Source organism: Cervus canadensis, chromosome 3 (genome assembly GCF_019320065.1).
Source record: "Cervus canadensis isolate Bull #8, Minnesota chromosome 3, ASM1932006v1, whole genome shotgun sequence".
Lineage (NCBI taxonomy): Eukaryota > Metazoa > Chordata > Mammalia > Artiodactyla > Cervidae > Cervus > Cervus canadensis.
This window is the reverse complement of record NC_057388.1, coordinates 97966313-97984506: the sequence shown is the minus strand read 5'-3', so window position 1 is coordinate 97984506 and position 18194 is coordinate 97966313. Positions and strand designations below refer to the sequence as shown.

The window sequence follows — 18194 nt, the reverse complement described above, 5'->3', positions numbered from 1 at the left end:
TGGAGTGGGGTGCCATTGCCTTCTCCAGTGGATGTCTGAGGGGCCTGGAAAACAAAAAGGGAAGATGAATAACAAAATGATAGGTGATGCTAAATAGGGAGCGTTTGCTTATGAGTTTTATAGGCTTACATGGTGGCAGTTGAGGCATGCCCAAATGTAATTATTAGGTAATGGCTCATTGAAGCACTTCTAGTAAAGGTAGACTTTGAAAGCATGTGCATCTTCCTGTTACATTAAAATCTGTCTGTGTGTGTGTGCATTCTCAGTTGTTCAGTTGTGTCTGACTTTTGGTGACCCCATGGACTGGAGCCTGCTGGGCTCCTGTGTCCATGGAATTTTATAGGCAAGGATATTGGAGTGAGTTGCCATTTCCTACCCCAGGGGATTTCCCATCCCAGGGATCAAACTGGTGTCTCCTTGCAATGGCAGGTGGATTCTTTACCATTATGCCACCTGGGAAATTGTTATAATTAACCTAAATTAGGTTTCATTTTTGAATTGTAGGCTTTCCATTAATTATTTTTTCTTGGTATTGGAACCCAATTCTCATAGTTCATTTGCTTTTGGAATCAAATCTAGTTTATAAAATGCAGCCTTCACTTGCTCTCTGGGGTAGTCACAGCCGTAGATACAGAAGGAAAATGTGTTGGTTAGTGGTTCCCCACCCCTCCCCATTAAAGTGTCCCAGGTTCCACTGTTGAAAGCTTCTGATTGAGTCAGTCTGAGGGAGAGCTGGGTACTTCTGTTTATAAACAGGTCTCCTAGTAAATTGGGTGCACAGCCAGAGCTGAGAAAAAGCTCACCCCCAACCATGATATCCTGGATTTGGCAGCAGTCATATGGCCTTGAGCTCCTGGATTCCTCCCTAAAAGGCAGAGAGGGTCCACCTGTATGTCTGAGGGGGCTTTCATCTAGAACATTATAAGATTTTGTGAGGTTGCCTTGCCCACTTTTGCCTCATGCAGAGGAATGAATGAATTCTGTTCTCTCTTCTTTGTACCTTGAACTACTCCAGCCCCATATCAGAAGCACTGGTGACACATCTTTGTGGTCTTTCTTTGTAGAAAGAAGAGACACAGGTCCTGTGTCCCTAAACACTGCCACCCAAGAGGAGAGTGATCAGATCTGCTTGTTCCATATCTGGAAGAGCTGTAGCTTTCAAGGTGAGTCAGGGGAAACCCCTTCGTCCACTTGCAGGTGGGACAGCTGCTCCTGGTTCCCAGAGCTCTGCTGTGACGTCACCCCTCAAGGTCCTCTCCCCCATCTAGAGAGGTTCAGGCATTCTTAACTGCAAGCTGGTGGCACTTCAGTAATTTTTTGGGGGAGTTGAGAGTGGTAACAATTATTGAATACTTGAGTTTCTAAAAATCAAACTGTAGATGAGTTTGGGGGACTGTTTGTTTCATGCAACAAACGAATGTCAGGTGTTGCCCCTTGGTTAGCTTAGTGTGAGGTCACAAACCCACAGAAACACTCGGATGCCCAGTCTAGTTCCCTTCTAGGAGATCGTAGTCTCAGAGATGCCTCAGAACCTAGGAACACCCTCTTCTCAGGAGGAGACCCCTGTGTGCACTCTTGGGGGATGAGAATTTGTTTTAAGTTCGGAGTTTCTCTCAATACTCTCTTTTTTATCACATGTAGCAAATGTTTTGTGTGTATGTGTGTGTGTCTGTGACTGTACTTTTACTAAATCTTTGTTCTTGCTGCTATCCTGGGCTTTGACTAAAGAATGATTCCTTCTCAAATTTGGTGACTCTTCTTGAAAAAAACCAAACACCCAAACTTCCTGTTTTGTTTTCAGTCTTTAAAAAGCTACCCGGGCAATTCACGAATACTTTCACTTTGTAAATGAGTGAAATGGTACAGAGTAAAGACTGAAGTCTTCCTTCAGCCTTCCAAAGGTAAACATGGGACTCCGGTCATATTTGTTTTACATATTTTTCAACAGATGGGAACATGTGGTATGCATAATTTAACCTACTTCTTTTACCTAATGGTATGTCTTGGTGGTTTTTTCTATGTTAGTACATATGTGTATATTTACCTGGATTTTAAAAACAACTGTGTAGTATTTGATTAGATTGATTTTTCCTTGAACATCTGAGTATACATGTATATTACCATGGATAGATTCCTGGAAATGGAATACTAGGTCAGGCAATGTGTGAGATACACACACACACACACACACACACACACACACACACACGTGTGTGTGTGTATGTATATAGATGTTTTAAAAAATCAGCATTATTAGATATAACTAATACAAAATAAAATGCACCCTTTGAGTTTTGGTGAATATATTTGCCCATATAACTATCACTATAATCTGGATGTGAAACAGTTCTCTCATTCCAAAAATTGCTCTTATGCCCCCATTCACTTGGTCCTCACCACCCAGTTTCCTGACCCAAGCCAATCCCTGATCTGCTTTTTGTTGATGGAGACTAGATTTGCCTTTTCCAGAATTTTAAATAAATGTAATCATGTATTCTGTTGCATTGATTAACTACAATTTGTTTATACATATATACATTAATGAACATTTGGGTTATTTCCAGTTTGGGTCTTTTATGAATGAAACCTCTATGTCAGTTTTCATGTACAAGTTTTCATGTGGGTATATGTCTTCATCTCTTGGGTAAAGACTTAAAAGTGAAATATCTGATCATATGATAAACATGTATTTAACATTACAAGTTACTGCCAAACTGTCTTCCAAAGTGGATCCATTTCGCTTTCCCACCAGCAGTGTAGTAGAGTTTTGGTTGCTCTGCATCATTGTCATCACTTGGTATTGTCAGTCCTGTAAATTTTAGCCATCCTAGTAAATGAGTACTAATATTCATTGTGACTTTCATTTGTATTTCCCTGATAAGTAATGATGTTTAACATTTATTTTCATATGCCTTTTGGCTGTTTGCATATCTTCTGTGAAGTATCTGTTTAAATCTTTTGCCTATTTTGCAGGCAGATAACAGCTTTGTTAAGATATTAAGTATATTTCACATAGTATACAATTTATTTAATGGTTTTTAACATAGTCAGATTTGTACAACCATCATCACAGTCAATATTAGAACATTTTCATCACCCACAAAGAAACCCATTAGCAGTCACTGCCCCTTCTCCCCTCCCCCAGGCTCCTGGTAACTACATCTTTACATTATGTCTCTATGGGTTTGCCTGGATAGTTCATATAAATGGAATCATACAGTGTATGGTCTTTTGTGACTGTTTTGCCCATTTTTTATTGCGTTTGATCTCATTATTGATTTGTAATAGTTTTCAATATTCTTTATTCACATCTTTGTCTATCAAATTAGCCAGACTTCATTGTTATTACTTTGGAAGATGAATTAAGAATGTACAAAAGACAGTAAAAAATGTCTTCCTCACACCCCTTTTTCCTAGCACCAAGATTCCCTCCAGAAACAGTCCTTATTACTAGTTCCTTGAATATCCTTCCGTAAAGATTTTATTCAAGCAGAAGTGTATACCTAGTCTCTTTTTGCACAAGGTCACTATGCACACTATTTTGTACCTTTTTTCAAATAATACAGATGTTTGATTTTTTTGGACTATATTTTCATTTCAAAATTCAAAGCAAATCTTTCCTCATACCTTTTTGCCCAGCCACCTAGTCTTCCCTCTCCCATTCCCACATGTGTATTTAGTGAGAATATATCTAATCCTGTCTTTTCTATTTTTTCACCCAAATAGAGGCATTCCACACCTGTGTATCTTTCTACCTAATACTATAGATCCCGCAGGTATCAGAGTGTGGAGATTGCCACTGCACTTCTTTGCTGTCTCCCTTTCCTCTCACAACATTCCTCCATCAGGATGTACCAGAACCTCTGCAGGTAGGGGGGGGTGTGAGCAGCGTTCCAGGTGAGCTGCTGGCATTGGCCAAGGCACAGCAGGCAGGACGTACTAGGAGGACAGACCCAGGGAGCACAGGGAAGGCGGTGGGAGCAGTTGGCTGGCAACCACAGACCTAGGCCAAGTGTATAATACATTCCAGGAGTGGGGTGTGTTGAGAAGGGGCAAGCATGTTGGTAGCCACAAAGATCAAGGCAAACTGGAACCGCACTGCTGACCCACCTGTGGTAGGACCTGTTTGGGTTGGGATGATTCTAGTAGAGATGAACCTGCCTCCATTTCTGGTGTGGTCGCTCCCCATCCAGATGTCACATATATGGCAATAATGCATGGACAGACTGCCCCCTGCAGGGATGGAAGCTTTGACCATCTCATGATCAGCTGCTTTACTCTCATGAGATGTAATTCATGCATAATGTAACCTACCAACACACAGTTTAAAAAAATAAGTTTGATGTGTTTAATGTCCTGTTAAAAGGGAGACATAAAAGGGAAGTGTGTATAATAAAATTCAGTATCTAAATGCTCAGGTATGACTTCATTAAAAAAGGTTCCCTCACAGATTTCTAAAATGTTGCCAGGTCAGCAGGCAGCACCAAACCCATTGGGAACCACAGGGCTGGACCATGCTATGTGCTGCCAATGTGCTTACTTCTTTATATTTTTATTTCAGATAAGTGCAGTAGAGTTCATTTCCACTTGCCATATCGATGGCAAGTCTTAGATGGAGGCAAGTGGAAGGATTTGCACAAAATGGAGCTTATTGAAGAGGCATATAGCAATCCTGCAAGAGACGGGTATGAAATATGTCACCTGTGTCTGTTTGTGCCTGGGCTTTTGTGTGCAGTATAAGAAGTTCAGACACAGTGGGGTTTAGTTTTGATGGGCTTCAGACACAGACACACACATACGTGGAGTAAGTAGGCTACCTGGTATACAAGCAGAGGCTCTGGGCTCGAAATTGAGGGCTGATAGTCATGCTGGTGGTTGATACCTCTGTTCCCTCATCTTCCTCTTTTTTCAAGGAGGAGCTATGGGGAGAGGAGTGAGGGAGGGGTACCAAGTAAGTTCTGAATTATTTAATGCTAGGATTGATCATGTAAATATATCCTCATTGATTAGTCCAGAAAAGCAAGAAGTAGTCATTTGTGAAATTTTAGCCTTTGCCTGTAAAGTCATGCAGCTGAACTACTGTTTATCATTCAGTCTTTTTTATTTTTCTATGTATGTCCTAGAATTTTCACTTAGAGTAAATCGGGAAGTGTTGAGTAACTTTATTTTCAAATGCTTACCGTATCTTGGACTCCTTGGAACATATGTTGCCAAGAAGAGAATTTGAGCCCGTTTTTTGAGTGGGTAAAATAAATTTGTGCTTAGGGTGCAGTTATGTGCAACTTGATGCTGGTAAAGTATGTGAAACAAATTATCCCCTTTTTGGAAGATTAAGTGGCTCATGTAGCCAGCCCTTATCTAAGTCTCCCCTTCTCTTCCTCTCCTTTTCTGAGGCTTTTTAAGTTAAAATGGATACTTGGTGATATGCACAGATACTAAGCATATAGGTCAGTGAATTTTGAGGAAGGCATAACTTGTGCAGCCAGTGCCCTGATCCAGCTGTAGACCATTTTCATCACCCAGAAGCCCCCCTTCCAGCCCTCTTCCAGTCAGTGTCCACGCCACAAACCACTGCTGTTCCAACGTCTGCCAGCACAGATAGTCTTGCCTGTCCTTGAACCTGGTCTGAAGGGAGCTGCTCTGGACTGTTGTCATGTGTTTATGTGTTCACATGTACTCCAGCTTCTGTGGGATAGGTGTTGGGAGTCAGCCTGCTGGGAACCAGGCTGGTCCCTCCTCAGCTCTGTTGGGGGGTGCCAGGTTGTTTTCCACAGTGACTGTACTGCTTCCCACCCCCATTAGCGGTCTGTAACAACGTGGCTCTCACATTTGGTGCAGTCTGATATCTGCGCTTTTCTAGTCTTCAGTGTAAAATGAGGTCTCTGTTTGCATATCCTTGAGTCCTTGTGAGGAAAGGTGTCTCCTCTCATGTTCAGTGCCCACTTGTGCTTTATCTGCTGTGAAATGTCTGTGTTTGTAGTTGGCCTGTTTTGTTGAGGGGAAAGGTTGTGCTTTTCCTTAGTTTTGGAATTCTTCAAGTGTCTGGGTATTAAGTATATGTTGAAAATAAATGAACTCCTCCTGTCAGCTTATGGTATCTGTTAATGAAGAAAAGTATTTTTCCATCCTCCTCTTTGTGGTTTTATACTGTTTTTTTCTTTTCCTTTTTTTTGGAGGGTTTCTACTTTTTGTGTCATAAGAAATTCTTCCTTATCCTGAGACCATCAAAAAATTGTCCTGAATTTTCTTTAAAAATTCTTAACATTTTAAGGACTGCATTAACCTCTCCTTGCCTGTGATGGAGTATGTGTCCAGTTTCATTCTTATGCAGATGAATTTCCAAAGACCACTTTAAAAAATATATTCAATTAAAAATTTAGAGTTTGGGATTGCCATGTACACACTGCTATATTTCAAATAGATAACAAGGACCTACTGTAGAGCAGAGGGAACTCTGCTCAGTATTCTGCAATAATCTAAATGGGAGAAGAATTTGACAAACAATAGATAAATGTGTGTGTGTGTGTATATATATATGTATGTATAACTGAATCACATTGCTCTGCACCTGAAACTAAGATGACATCGTTAACCAACGACACTCCAAAATGAAAAATTTTAAAGCAAATAAAGCATTAAAAAATAAATAAAAGGTTAAGATTAAAAACATAAAAAATTCAAAAAGTAAATCTCAATGAGGCAGGGACTTCCCTGGCAGTCCAAAGGTTAGAACTTCACCTTCCAGTGCAAGAAGTACAAGTTCAATCTGGTCAGGGAACTAAGATCCCACATGCCTTGTGGCCAGAAAACCAAAACATAAAACAGAAGCAATATTGTAACAAATTTAATAAAGACTTTAAAAACAGTCCATGTGAAAAAAAACACCAAAATAACCAAACTGAGAAAAGTGAGCCAAAATATATTTGGGACATATATATATATATAGAGAGAGAGAGAGAGGGGGGGGTGGGAGGGGGAGAAAGAAGTATTCCAGGTGATTTTTTAAAAAATACATTTGTAATTCAACCCTGTATCTTATGGACAAAAGAACAACACCTCCTGCCAAATGTTAAACTCTACTCAGCAAAAGAAAAAATTGTAATGAAACAGATAAAAAATTTACCTACCATCTTAACCATTTTTAAGTGTAAGGTTCAGTGACATTAAATACATTCATGTTGTTCAGCTGTCTTACATTGTTCATTTCCAGAAGTCAGTCGATTTTTAAACCCACCCAAACTGACTCAGATTTGACAAAATGCTAATACATTTTATAGGTTAATTTCAGACTTAGATGCCAAGTACTGCTTTTGTGAGTAGGCCATCTCTTTTGCACCTGCTTTCAATGCTGTCTGTGTCAGGCATTGAGTTAGCAAATGCACGCCCCTTCTTTTTCTGGCCCCTTCTGCTTCATTGGTCTGTGTGTCTCTTGTCTGTATCACACTGTCTCATGTAGAAGAGCCTTACAGTAAGTTTAGGCATGTGGTAAGGCAGTTTCCCACCTTGTTTTCCTTCAGATTGTCTTGCCTCTTGGTCTTTTTCTCCTCTTCAGAAATTTAAAAATCTGCCTGTTGGTTTTCACAGAAATTTCTGTTGTGATTTTTTTAACTTGAAATTGCATTGTCTATTACCAGTTTGGGGAGAACTGACATCATAATATAGCAACTCATTTAAATGTTCTTTAATACCTTTTTTTTCCTTGTGATAAGAATTTTTTAGGATTCATTCTGTTAGCAACATGCCAATATTGCTATACAGCATCATAAACTATAGTTAATCATACTGTGCCTTGCATCCCTAGCTAAGTTTTTTTATTTTCTCCCTGCTGATGTGTAGAAAGGCAGTTGACTTTTCTACCTTATCTCCTGCAACTTTACTGAAATATCTTAACTACTGATAATTTATTTGAATTATCTATATAATTCTTGATATAGTTGATACATGTTTAGAAATTAATATCTGTGAATAGCACTCTTAAGCTTTTCCTTTTTAATTCTTAAAAATTTTATTTGATTGCCTTATTATACCTTATTATATCCTATACCATGCTGAACAGAAGTGATAATAACTTTTTTTCCTAATTTTAAAAGGAGTAATTTAAAAATGTTTTCCCTTAAGCATATGTGAATGTTTGCAACCTTTAGCATTGCTAATCAATTCTGATTTATGCCTAATAGGCCAGGAGTTTTTCTTTAATTGTGTATGGAAATTAAATTTTATTGAGTGCTATTTCTGCATTAAGAGCCTATGTTTTGTTCTGTTTTGCTTGTTAATGCAGTGATTTACATTAATTTTCTAATGTTAAGTCCATTTCACTCCCAGGCCTAAGTCATGCCTGTGCATATGTAGACACACATGTACATACACACACACACACACAATGGTGAATTTGGATTGCCACTATTTGGTTTAAGATTTTTGAATTTATGTTTGAATAAGATTGGTCTATAATTGTTTCATGTTGTCTTTGCCTGTTTTTTAAAATTGAAGTACAGTTGATGTACAATATTTTATGTTACAGATGTATGGTATAATGATGCCTGGTTTTTATCTCATGAAATTACTGGCCTCATAAAAATGAGATTGGGATGGATATTTTTTCTATTCTCAAAAGGTCATGTGAAATTAGAGTTATTTTTTCCTGAATGATTATGCATCTAAACATCTAGTCTTGATGTTTAATTCTTGGGAAGATTTTAAACTATTATAACCCAATTTCTTATAATTATTATAGGATCAGTCAGGTTTTCAGTTTTTCCTTGAGTCAGTTGGTAAGTTGATATTTCTAGGAGTTTGGTCATTTTGTTTATTTTAAACTTACTGTCATAAAGTTACTTGTAACATCCCTGTTAGTGTCTATGCCATCTTTAATTTTGTCCCCATTTATACTTTTAATCTTTTTTTCTTCCCTCCCTTTTTTCTTCATCAGTCTTGCAGAGATTTATTACTCATATTTTTCTTTTTTGGAGGAACAGACTTTTGTCCGTTTTTGACCCCATAGATTAGATGACCTACGGTTTATTTCTAAGTATATTTTAAAATTAATTTTTAAATTAAAATTCAAATGAATTGCATTGTGGTCAGGCTGTATAGTAACAGATTCTTTGAATTTTGTTGTGAAAGTGAAAGTTGCTCAGTCGCTTCTGACTCTTTGTGACCACATAGAATTCTACAGGCCAGAATAGCCTTTGCCTTACTCAGGGGATCTTTCCAACTCAGAGATTGAACCCAGGTCTCCTGCATTGCTGGCGGATTCTTTACCAGCTGAGCCACAAGGGAAACCGAAGAATACTGGAGTAGGTAGCCTATCCCTTCTCCAGGGGATCTTCCTGACCCAGGAATCGAACCGGGTCTTCTGCACTGCAGGGGGATTCTTTACTAACTGAGCTATCAGGGAGGCTAGTACATCGTTAATTTTGGTAAAAGTTCTGTGTATACAAAGTGTTTTGTATGTGGTGTCAGATGAAGGGTGTTAATTGTGTGGCTCTAATCTTTTGTATCTTTATTGATTTCTTTGTCTGCTTCTTGTATCAGTTAGCCAGAAAGGTATGTTAACAATTGACTATGAATTTGTTGGTTTCTCCTTGTAATCCCATCAATTTTTAGTTTATATTTTAAAAACTATTATGAAGTATATAGAAGTTAAAAATTCTATCTTCCCAGTAAATTGAACCTGATAGTAATATAAAACGAATGCTTTTTATTAGTATTTCTAGTAATGCTTTTTGTGCCTTACATCTTGTTTCATTTGATATTAATATAACTATGCCTGCTTTCTTTTAGCCACGCTTCACTATTTTACTTTCAAGCTCTTTTGTTTCTATTTTAGATATAGTTCCTGTAAATGTCACAAAACTGGATATTTTTTCAGTTTGACAATCTTTGTCTTTTAGTCTTTTTTTTATAGTGGTTTATTCATTTGTTGGGATTGCCTATTTACACATTGTGATTACATTTGAATTTATTTCTACTGTCTGTTTTTGCTATTTGACCTGCTTTTTCTGTTTTTCTTTTCTCTTTTTGGTCTTCTCTTAGATGTTTCCTCATTTGATTTTTTTCCCCCCTTATCTATTAATTTGAAAGTTATATAGTGACTTTCTGTTCTTTTAGTGGTTACTCTGGAATACAGACCCTTTAACTTAATAAACTTTAGCTTAACAACTTAAGCTAATCAATACATTCTTTCATTCTCTTGAACAGTAAGAGAGTCTTGAACACTTGAATTCTGACTAGTTCCATTCAAACTCATTTACCACAGTGTGAATTTGGGCACATTACTTAGTCTTCATGTGCCCCAGTTTTTCCTTATGTCAAGTATATAAAAATAATAGTTCTACATTAAAGGATTAATTATTTTGAGAATTAAAAGAATTAATGTGTAAAATGCTCAGAATAGTGCCAGGCATATAAAATGTGCTGTATAAAATTGCATACATTTCCTTGTGGATCATTTTCTTTCAACTTCATCTTTTAGAAGTTGGTTTAGTGAGAGTCTAGTGACAGATGTGTTTTTTGTTTGTCTGAAAGTGTTTATTTCATCTTCATTCTTGAAAAATAGGTTTATCTCAATTCTTCAAAGATTATTCCATTGTTTTCTGGCTTCCATTGCTTCTATTTAGAAGTTAGTTATCAGTATAAATACATTGTTTGGCTTGGGGCTGGGATGCTGCCATAACAGATGACCACAAACTTGGTGTCTTAGGAGCAAGAATTTATTCTTATGTTTCTGGAGGCTAGAATTCCAAAGTCAAGGTGTCAGCAGGGCTATGCGCTGTCTGTAGATGCCAGGGGAAGATCCTTCTTGCCTCTTCCTAGCTCCTGGTGGTTGGTGGCAATCCTTCATGTTCCTTGGCGTTCCTTGGTTTATAGCTGCGTTACTCTAATCTCTTTATTTGTTGTCTCATGGCTTTCTCTTATGTGTTTTTGTGTCTAAATTTGTCTTTTTATGAGGACACCAAGTCATTGGATTAGGGCTCACCCTAATTGAGTATGACCTCATCTTAATTATATCTGAGAAGACCTTATTTCCTAGTGAGATCACATTTCAGCTGCCACGAGTGAGGATACAGTTCAACACATTACAGTAGGTAATCTGTTTTTTTCTCTCTGACTAAACATACAGTCAACCTCTGGTGCTACAGTTTCACTAAGATCTGTCTATGTGTGGATTTATTTTTATTTAGTCTATAATTCATTTTTCTTGAGTGGGAGGTTTTATGTTTAATCAGTTCTGAAAATTCCTCAAAAATACTGCTTTTCTGGACTTCTAATTAGACATGTATTAGGATCTTCTTACTCTATTTTTTATGTCTTTTGACTTCTCTCTCACGTCATCCTTTGTGCTATATGCAGGGGAATTTCTTCACCTGGTTTCCTAGTTCATCAGTTCAGCCTTGTCTGAGATGCAGTGTGTCCTGTCTACTGTGATTTTAAAATTATAATTATTTACTTCTAAAGATTCTGTTTTTTTCTTCATATTTTATCTGCTTAATTCTTATAGTTTCTTAATCTGTACTCATATTTTTGATACTCAATATTAACTTTAAAAAACACTTTATTCATATTGTATATTTATATCCAACAACTTTTTTTTTTTACATTAAAAAATTTTTTATTTGTGTTAAAAAATGTTTGTACACCAGTATTTAAAATCACTGTAACAAAAAGGAAATGGCACTCCAAACTGCACTTCAAAGACCAGAGGACATCTTGGACTAGCTTGCTTTTTACTCTAGAGTTCACTGTCATCCCACCCAGCTTCCTCCTTCACCAACAGTTTTTTTTCCCCCTCCCAGTCAGACAGGCAGATGAGAGAGTCAGGCCATGGCCTACACATTGTTAGAGTAGTTCTTTCTCTTATGTGAAAAAGGTTGGCAGTCATTTAATTGATCCAACCTTTTACATCTTACAAAGCTAAACATCTAAAAGTAAAATAAGAAGGCAGTGCTTGTGGAATGTACAGTGCATACTGGCAGCGCATGCTTCATTAGGATTCGCCTGCTTGCTTCTCCTGTTCAATAGTTTCTTTTGAAGGCAGTGGATTTTTCTCTTGCATTTCTGTTTTCTTCAATTTCAATTTATCGAACTTTTCAATCTCAGTCATTTCGGTTTTGTCAGACAGTTACAGAGGGAGCAGAGAGAGCTGCAAAGGAGAGGAATCCAGTCTGCGATGGCCAATGAGTGCTCCAACAACTCTTAATATTTGTTGTCTTTAGCAGACTGTTTTTGCTGGATTTTGCTGATGGTGTCTTGTTTCTGGTTTATTTGATTATAAGCTCATGTTTGCTGAAACTTTATCTGTAGAAATTTTTAAAAGTTTAAACCTTTTATTATGTATTGGGGTGTAGCTGACTAACAATATTGTTGTAGTTTCAGGTGAATAGCAAAGGGACTCAGCCACACACACACACACACACACACACACGTATCCATTCTCCCCCAACCATATACACACACACACACACACACACACACACACGTATCCATTCTCCCCCAACCATACACACACACACACACACACACACAAACACACACACACACACACACATATCCATTCTCCCCCAACCATACACACACACACACACACACACACACGTATCCATTCTCCCCCAAACCCACCTCCCATCCAAACTGGCACATAACATTGAGAAGAGTTCCATGTGCTATGCAGTAGGTCCTTGTTGGTTATCCATTTTAAACATAGCGATGTCCATGACCTTCCCAAAGTCCCTAACTGTCCCTTTCCTCCAGAAACCATAAATTCAGTTTCTAAGTCTGTGAGTCTTTTTCTGTTCTTTAAGGTCATTTGCGTCATTTCTTTTAAGATACCACATATAAGGGATGTCATACGATGTTTCTCCTTCTGTCTGACTGACTTCACTCAGTATGATGCTCTGGGTCCATCCACCCAGACAGTATGGGCCCATCCACCCAGAATAATGCCATATTACAAATGGCATTATTTCTTTTTAATGGCTGAGTAATATTCATATATATCTTTCTATATATGCACCATATCTTCTTTATCCATTCCTCTGTCGATGGACATTTAGGTTGCTTCCATGTCTTGGCTATTATAAACAGTGATGCAATGAATATTGGGGTTCATGTATCCTTTTGGATCATGTTTTTCTCCAGATATATGCCCAGGAGTGGGATTGCAGGATCATATAGTAGCTCTATTTTTAGTTTTTTAAGGAACCTCCATACTGTTCTCCATAGTGGCTATACCAATCTAAATTCCCACCAGCAGTGTAGGAGAGTTCCCTTCTTTTTATACCCTCTTCAGCATTATAGAAATTCTTTTGAGGCCTGAGTTGAAGGTGAATTCCTTCCAGAGAGGATTTGTGTTTGCTTCTATGGGAACTGCCACTGTGGGTCTCTAAATTTAATTCTCACAAAAGAAGTGTGAATCAACTTAACTTCCTTGAGGCGTGATCAGTTTGTGAGTTCTCAGTGGAAGTTTTCTTCCTTTCCTTCTAAAGCCAACTCTGACATAGGCAAATTTCCTTGCTGACTTCCTTTGCAAAGCAGATTTCTTTCCCAGCTCCCTTCACTAAGGATGTGAAGTCTCTTAGAATCATGATTTTATGCTGAAATGTCTCTTTGGAGATTTAACCCTTGACCATATTCAGATCCTACATTTGTTTCCTGTGTCCTCATTGCCACTAAAAATAGGGCTGTTTGTCATTACTCACTGACATTGCCTTTGAACTGGCTTTAGTTCTCATTCACCTCACTGGTTCCAGACCTTCCCTTTGCTCTTGGGGCAGTACAGCATTTGGAAAGTGAGTAGATCCTGGCAGCTCAGAGTGCAGGCTGTTCTGCCAAACTGCCTAACTTAAACCCCAGCTCTGCCATCTATTAGCTGTTTAACTTTGAACAGGTTTCTGAACCTCCCTGGGTTTCTATTTTCACATTTGTGAAAATGGGGCTAAGTCACAGATTTGGTACAATGAAGACCTTAATCCCTTAAAATGTATAAAGTACTTAGTAGGGGGACTGGCCCAGCCCACATGCATTCAGTGTATATTAACTGTTTTTGGCTTCTAAGGATTTTTGTTTCTTGTCAGCTCAGTAATGTATTTTTTAAAAAGCTGTTTTACCTAGCATTTTTGTGTAGTGAAAGGAATATCATGATAACAGGTTCCCATAGTGTGTGTGTGTGTTTGTGCGCTTAGTTGCTCAGTTGTGTCTGACTCTCCCATGGACGGTAGCCTGCCAGCCTCCTCTGTCCATGGCATTTCCCAGGCAATAATACTGGAGTGGGTTGCCATTTTCTCCTCCAGGGGCTCTTTTCCATAGTATTGTGATTTTATTATTTTCACACAGCAAAATGGATCTTAAAGCAAGTCCCCTCCCACCCTGACACATTGTTTTAAATGTGCAGGTCCCACGTATGTTCACATCTTTCAGCCGAGTGACTCGGGGACCACAGGGAGGCTGAGGGGCCCATGTTGATGTGGCTGGTGGACTTTCAGCTTACGTCTTATGTTCTTTTGCAGGGTCACGTGCACCGAGACATCCAGTAGCTTTCTCATTGGTTTTCTGAACTTTGACACCATGAAGTTTGGTGCCACCCGGGCTCGCCGTCTCTCCACGGCCTCCTCGGTCACCAAACCTCCACACTTCATCCTCACCACCAACTGGGTTTGGTACTGGACTGATGAGTTCGGCTCTTGGCAGGAATATGGAAGACAAGTAAGTGTCATGGAAAGAGGGTGAGTGTTTCTTCCTGTGGGTCCATGATGGAGGAGCCTTTCCAAACATGGGCACAAGGACTGCTCCAGGGAGCCCTTGACAGAGCCAAAGATCCCCACGTCCCCTTATGATTCACTTGCTTTGGGGGAATTATGGCAGAACTGGATAATTTAGAGTTCATTTGTATGAGGTCACATCTTGGAACAATTAGCTATCTGTTAGTTCATGAGGACTGAGTAACTTTGGTTGTAGTGATATCATAGTTTGTTAAATGGGGGTAGAAAAATGTCTCTCTTACTGTTGAGCAGGTAACTCCAGAGTGAGTGCCTGGGTGTGCAGGAGTGTTTGTGTAGCTGTGGAATAAAGCTTAAGGCTTTTCAAAACTGGCTTTCTGCTTTATCTATAGTAGTCACTTTACAAAAGGTTTACAAGTATATGAAATTAACTTGTTTCAGCTATTGATTTGGTATCTGGGTCAAGTAACTGCTGCTGTCAACTATTCGGAGATGTTCATAGATGAATCAAGTTTAGAGGGAGCTCCCCCCCTGCCCCGGTTACCTGTAGAGATACATGTGTAGGGAGGTCACCATTTCTATAGTGACAGCTTCTCCCAAATGACAGTTGGGATATGTGGTCTAATAGACATTTGTATTTTTCTGGGTTGTGAGAGGCTATATTAAAGCTTTAGTTTCATGCTCTTGACTGCATTTGGAATGTCTCTCTCTCTGGGAACTCTGTAATGTGAGCTTCGTGGGAGCTTTTGCCACTGATGTGCCCCCGGGCTGAGGACAGTGTTTGCACATAGCAGGTCCTCAGGAGAAAGACGTTGGCCATTTGAAACACAGAGGTATTGCCACTCTATACCCGCTGGCCAGGTGGACGTGGGCACTCTCAGCAGATGACTTGTTCCCTCCTCCTTCCCTCTTCTTTCAGTGCCAGCCTTCCTGTATCATTGCTCCATCCGTCTTCTGCCCCACCTGTCTCCCCCTGAGCATCCTGGGATTTCCTCCGTCTTCCCTGGGTTTGTTCAGGGAGGCTCTCTAGTGTGGCTCTGGGTTTGGTCAGGAGTGGGAGGGGAGAGGCCGAAACAATGGACAGAAGAGGCTGTGGTGCTCAGGCCCTCAGTGAAATAGCGTTTGCGAGGTCACTTGCACTTGAAGGGTTGTGTTATCTGTTACAAGTAATTGAATATCCTCTCTTCCATTGCTCCCGTCACAGTTATCCAGGTTAATTGGGCCCATGTGGGCTGTCTTCCATTTTTCTGAGCAGCTTACAGCAGGTAGTCCTGTTGGCTCCTATTCTGTGCCTCTCTCTACGACCATAGCCCCTCCCAGCTCCTCTCGTGTGCTTCCCCCAGGACATGGACACCCACTGTGGGCTCGTCTGCAGGGTGTGTGGATGGCCCCCAACGTCTTATCTTCTTGCCTTCACCATGTATCTATCTGGCTTTCCCTTCATAGGGCATGGATCACCCTGTGACCAGCATCACCAGCAGTGACTTGGAGAAGGCCTACCTGGCGTACTGTGCCCCGGGGTCTAACCCCCAGGCAGCCACCCTGAGGTTCCAAGCAGGAAAGCACACATATGAGTTAGACTTCAAAGGTACTTCCTGGGGTTCCCTGGTGGCCTAGTGATTAGGATTCTGGGTTTTCACTGCTTTCCCTGTATTCAGTCCCTGGTCAGGAAACTGAGATCCCACAAGCTGTGTGGCATAGCCAGGGTGAGGTTGGGGGAAGGTATTTCCTGATCCACTGCACTCACCCAGTAGGGCCTGATCATCTGCTGGCTCTGCCTTTTCCATCTTAACCCTGGAGAAACTGTACACACATTGAGGGCCAGGAAAGAGAAGGATGCAGTGGTCCCTGATCTGAAGTGCTGTGGATCTAGAAGGGAGGATAGACCTGTCAACCGATGAGCCAGCCAGCAGGATGCAGGGGGAGCTGCCTGGGGTAGATAGCAGGCGATGGGAACCCCGAGTGTGGAGGGACAGTGGCATCAGCCTGTGGGCAGTGGTGGTGTAGGCAGCACTGAGGCAGGGTCCTGTAGGCCGTGGGCAAGTACGTCCCTGTGTCCGAGGATTAACTTTAGTGACTGACACGCGTCACAGTGGTTCTGCTCTGCAGCTCTGCCTCCTGCTTCCAGCTGCAGAGTCCATGTCAGCTTTTCTGTAGGCGCCTTCAGCACTGGTGTTTGGCTGGAAACACATGGTAGACACACACATCAGCTAAAAATTGCTGTGAAGCAGATTAACAGGTGCTCTGCTTGTGGTAGCCTGAGTCTGGGCCTTAATGGCTTGTTCTGCTTGCCTTGACAGACAGAAGCAGACCAAACACCCTTTGGTCAGGTCTTCCAGTGACTTATTTGTGAGGTGTGGTGTTTTTTTTCCTTTAGTTTCAGTTTCTTGTGGCTTCTTTCAAGCCATTTTCACATGGATTTATCAGTTCATCCATGTTCAATTCAGTTTTGCCTTTAAATTCACATTTTAATCTCTGAATCCTTCTGAATTTTCAGCATTTTTTTTTTTTAAGGAAATTAAGTGGACCTCCTTTTAAGCACTTTTAAACAGCACTTTAAGCACTGTTTATTGTTTACTTTTGTGGACCATCTGTTTGGAGGGCAGCAAACTGTCTTTGGTGAATTATCCTAAGTCCACTCTATCTGCCTATTTTTATCCAGTTAGTTTTGCTTGTGGTTTCATAGTACTTGTAATTTTGCTTAAGGTAGAATCGCTGCCCCCTCGATGTGCCTGTGCACAGAGCCTAAAAGTTTCTTCAGCTCTACAATGAGAACTGCTTCCAGCTTTCAGTATTTGCTGGGAAACATCAATCATGTGTGAGGTGGTTTTACAATCCACAGTCTGATAAACACAAGTGCACTCAAGGGGATCGTGAGAAATCTATGGAATAATAAGTTGGGACTGGCTTGAAGATCAAGTCAATACAACTAGCACCCATCTGACTGCTGCTGACCACAGTTTGAAATATTTCTTTAAAGTGTCTGAACACTATCAAAACAAATCAACCAGAAATGTCAGATGCAGCCTGTCAACACAGGCAGCTCCCCCAGGGGACAGAATAGTCAAGATGAGGGTGGGGAAGAACACACACTGAGTTTACTGCAAACTCAAGAAAAGCATATTTCCTACAGACTGCCCCAAGCGCACTTGGTGGGCAAAACTCTTTGGTCTGTGTGTTGGTAGATGACAGTAGCCACAGAAGTTTGAGGTGACTTAGCTTCTCCCTCCATAACCTCACTACTCGGCAGAGTGAAAACAAGTCTCAGACAGCAGTCTGCCACTCAAGTTTATTTACTAAACATTTATTAGGAAGCAAGTTTGTTTCAAAAACACACACAGCAGGCCAAATGACTCGTTCTGTAGCATCAGGGAAGACTTGACTCTGTCCTTTCAAGGACTCCTGTCACAGAACAGTCACTGAAGGCAAATGCCACCACTCCAAAGGCAGAATTCTGATGTCTGTTAGCTGGTATCGGTT

General features: G+C 40.2%; 1 protein-coding gene and 1 pseudogene across 4 annotated transcripts in view; one reads left to right on the top strand and one right to left on the bottom strand.

Moving 5' to 3' along the window:
* PARP12 (poly(ADP-ribose) polymerase family member 12) overlaps positions 1 to 18194 on the top strand; it is a 41524-nt gene that overhangs the window by 10865 nt on the left and 12465 nt on the right. For all 4 annotated transcript variants that reach the window (XM_043463862.1, XM_043463861.1, XM_043463864.1 and 1 more), the window contains exons 4-7: positions 1065 to 1163; positions 4562 to 4685; positions 14505 to 14700; positions 16161 to 16302. In XM_043463862.1, coding sequence (XP_043319797.1) covers positions 1065 to 1163; positions 4562 to 4685; positions 14505 to 14700; positions 16161 to 16302 — 561 coding nt within the window. The remainder of the gene's footprint in view (positions 1 to 1064; positions 1164 to 4561; positions 4686 to 14504; positions 14701 to 16160; positions 16303 to 18194) is intronic.
* On the bottom strand, positions 11886 to 13703 carry LOC122438917 (annotated as a pseudogene).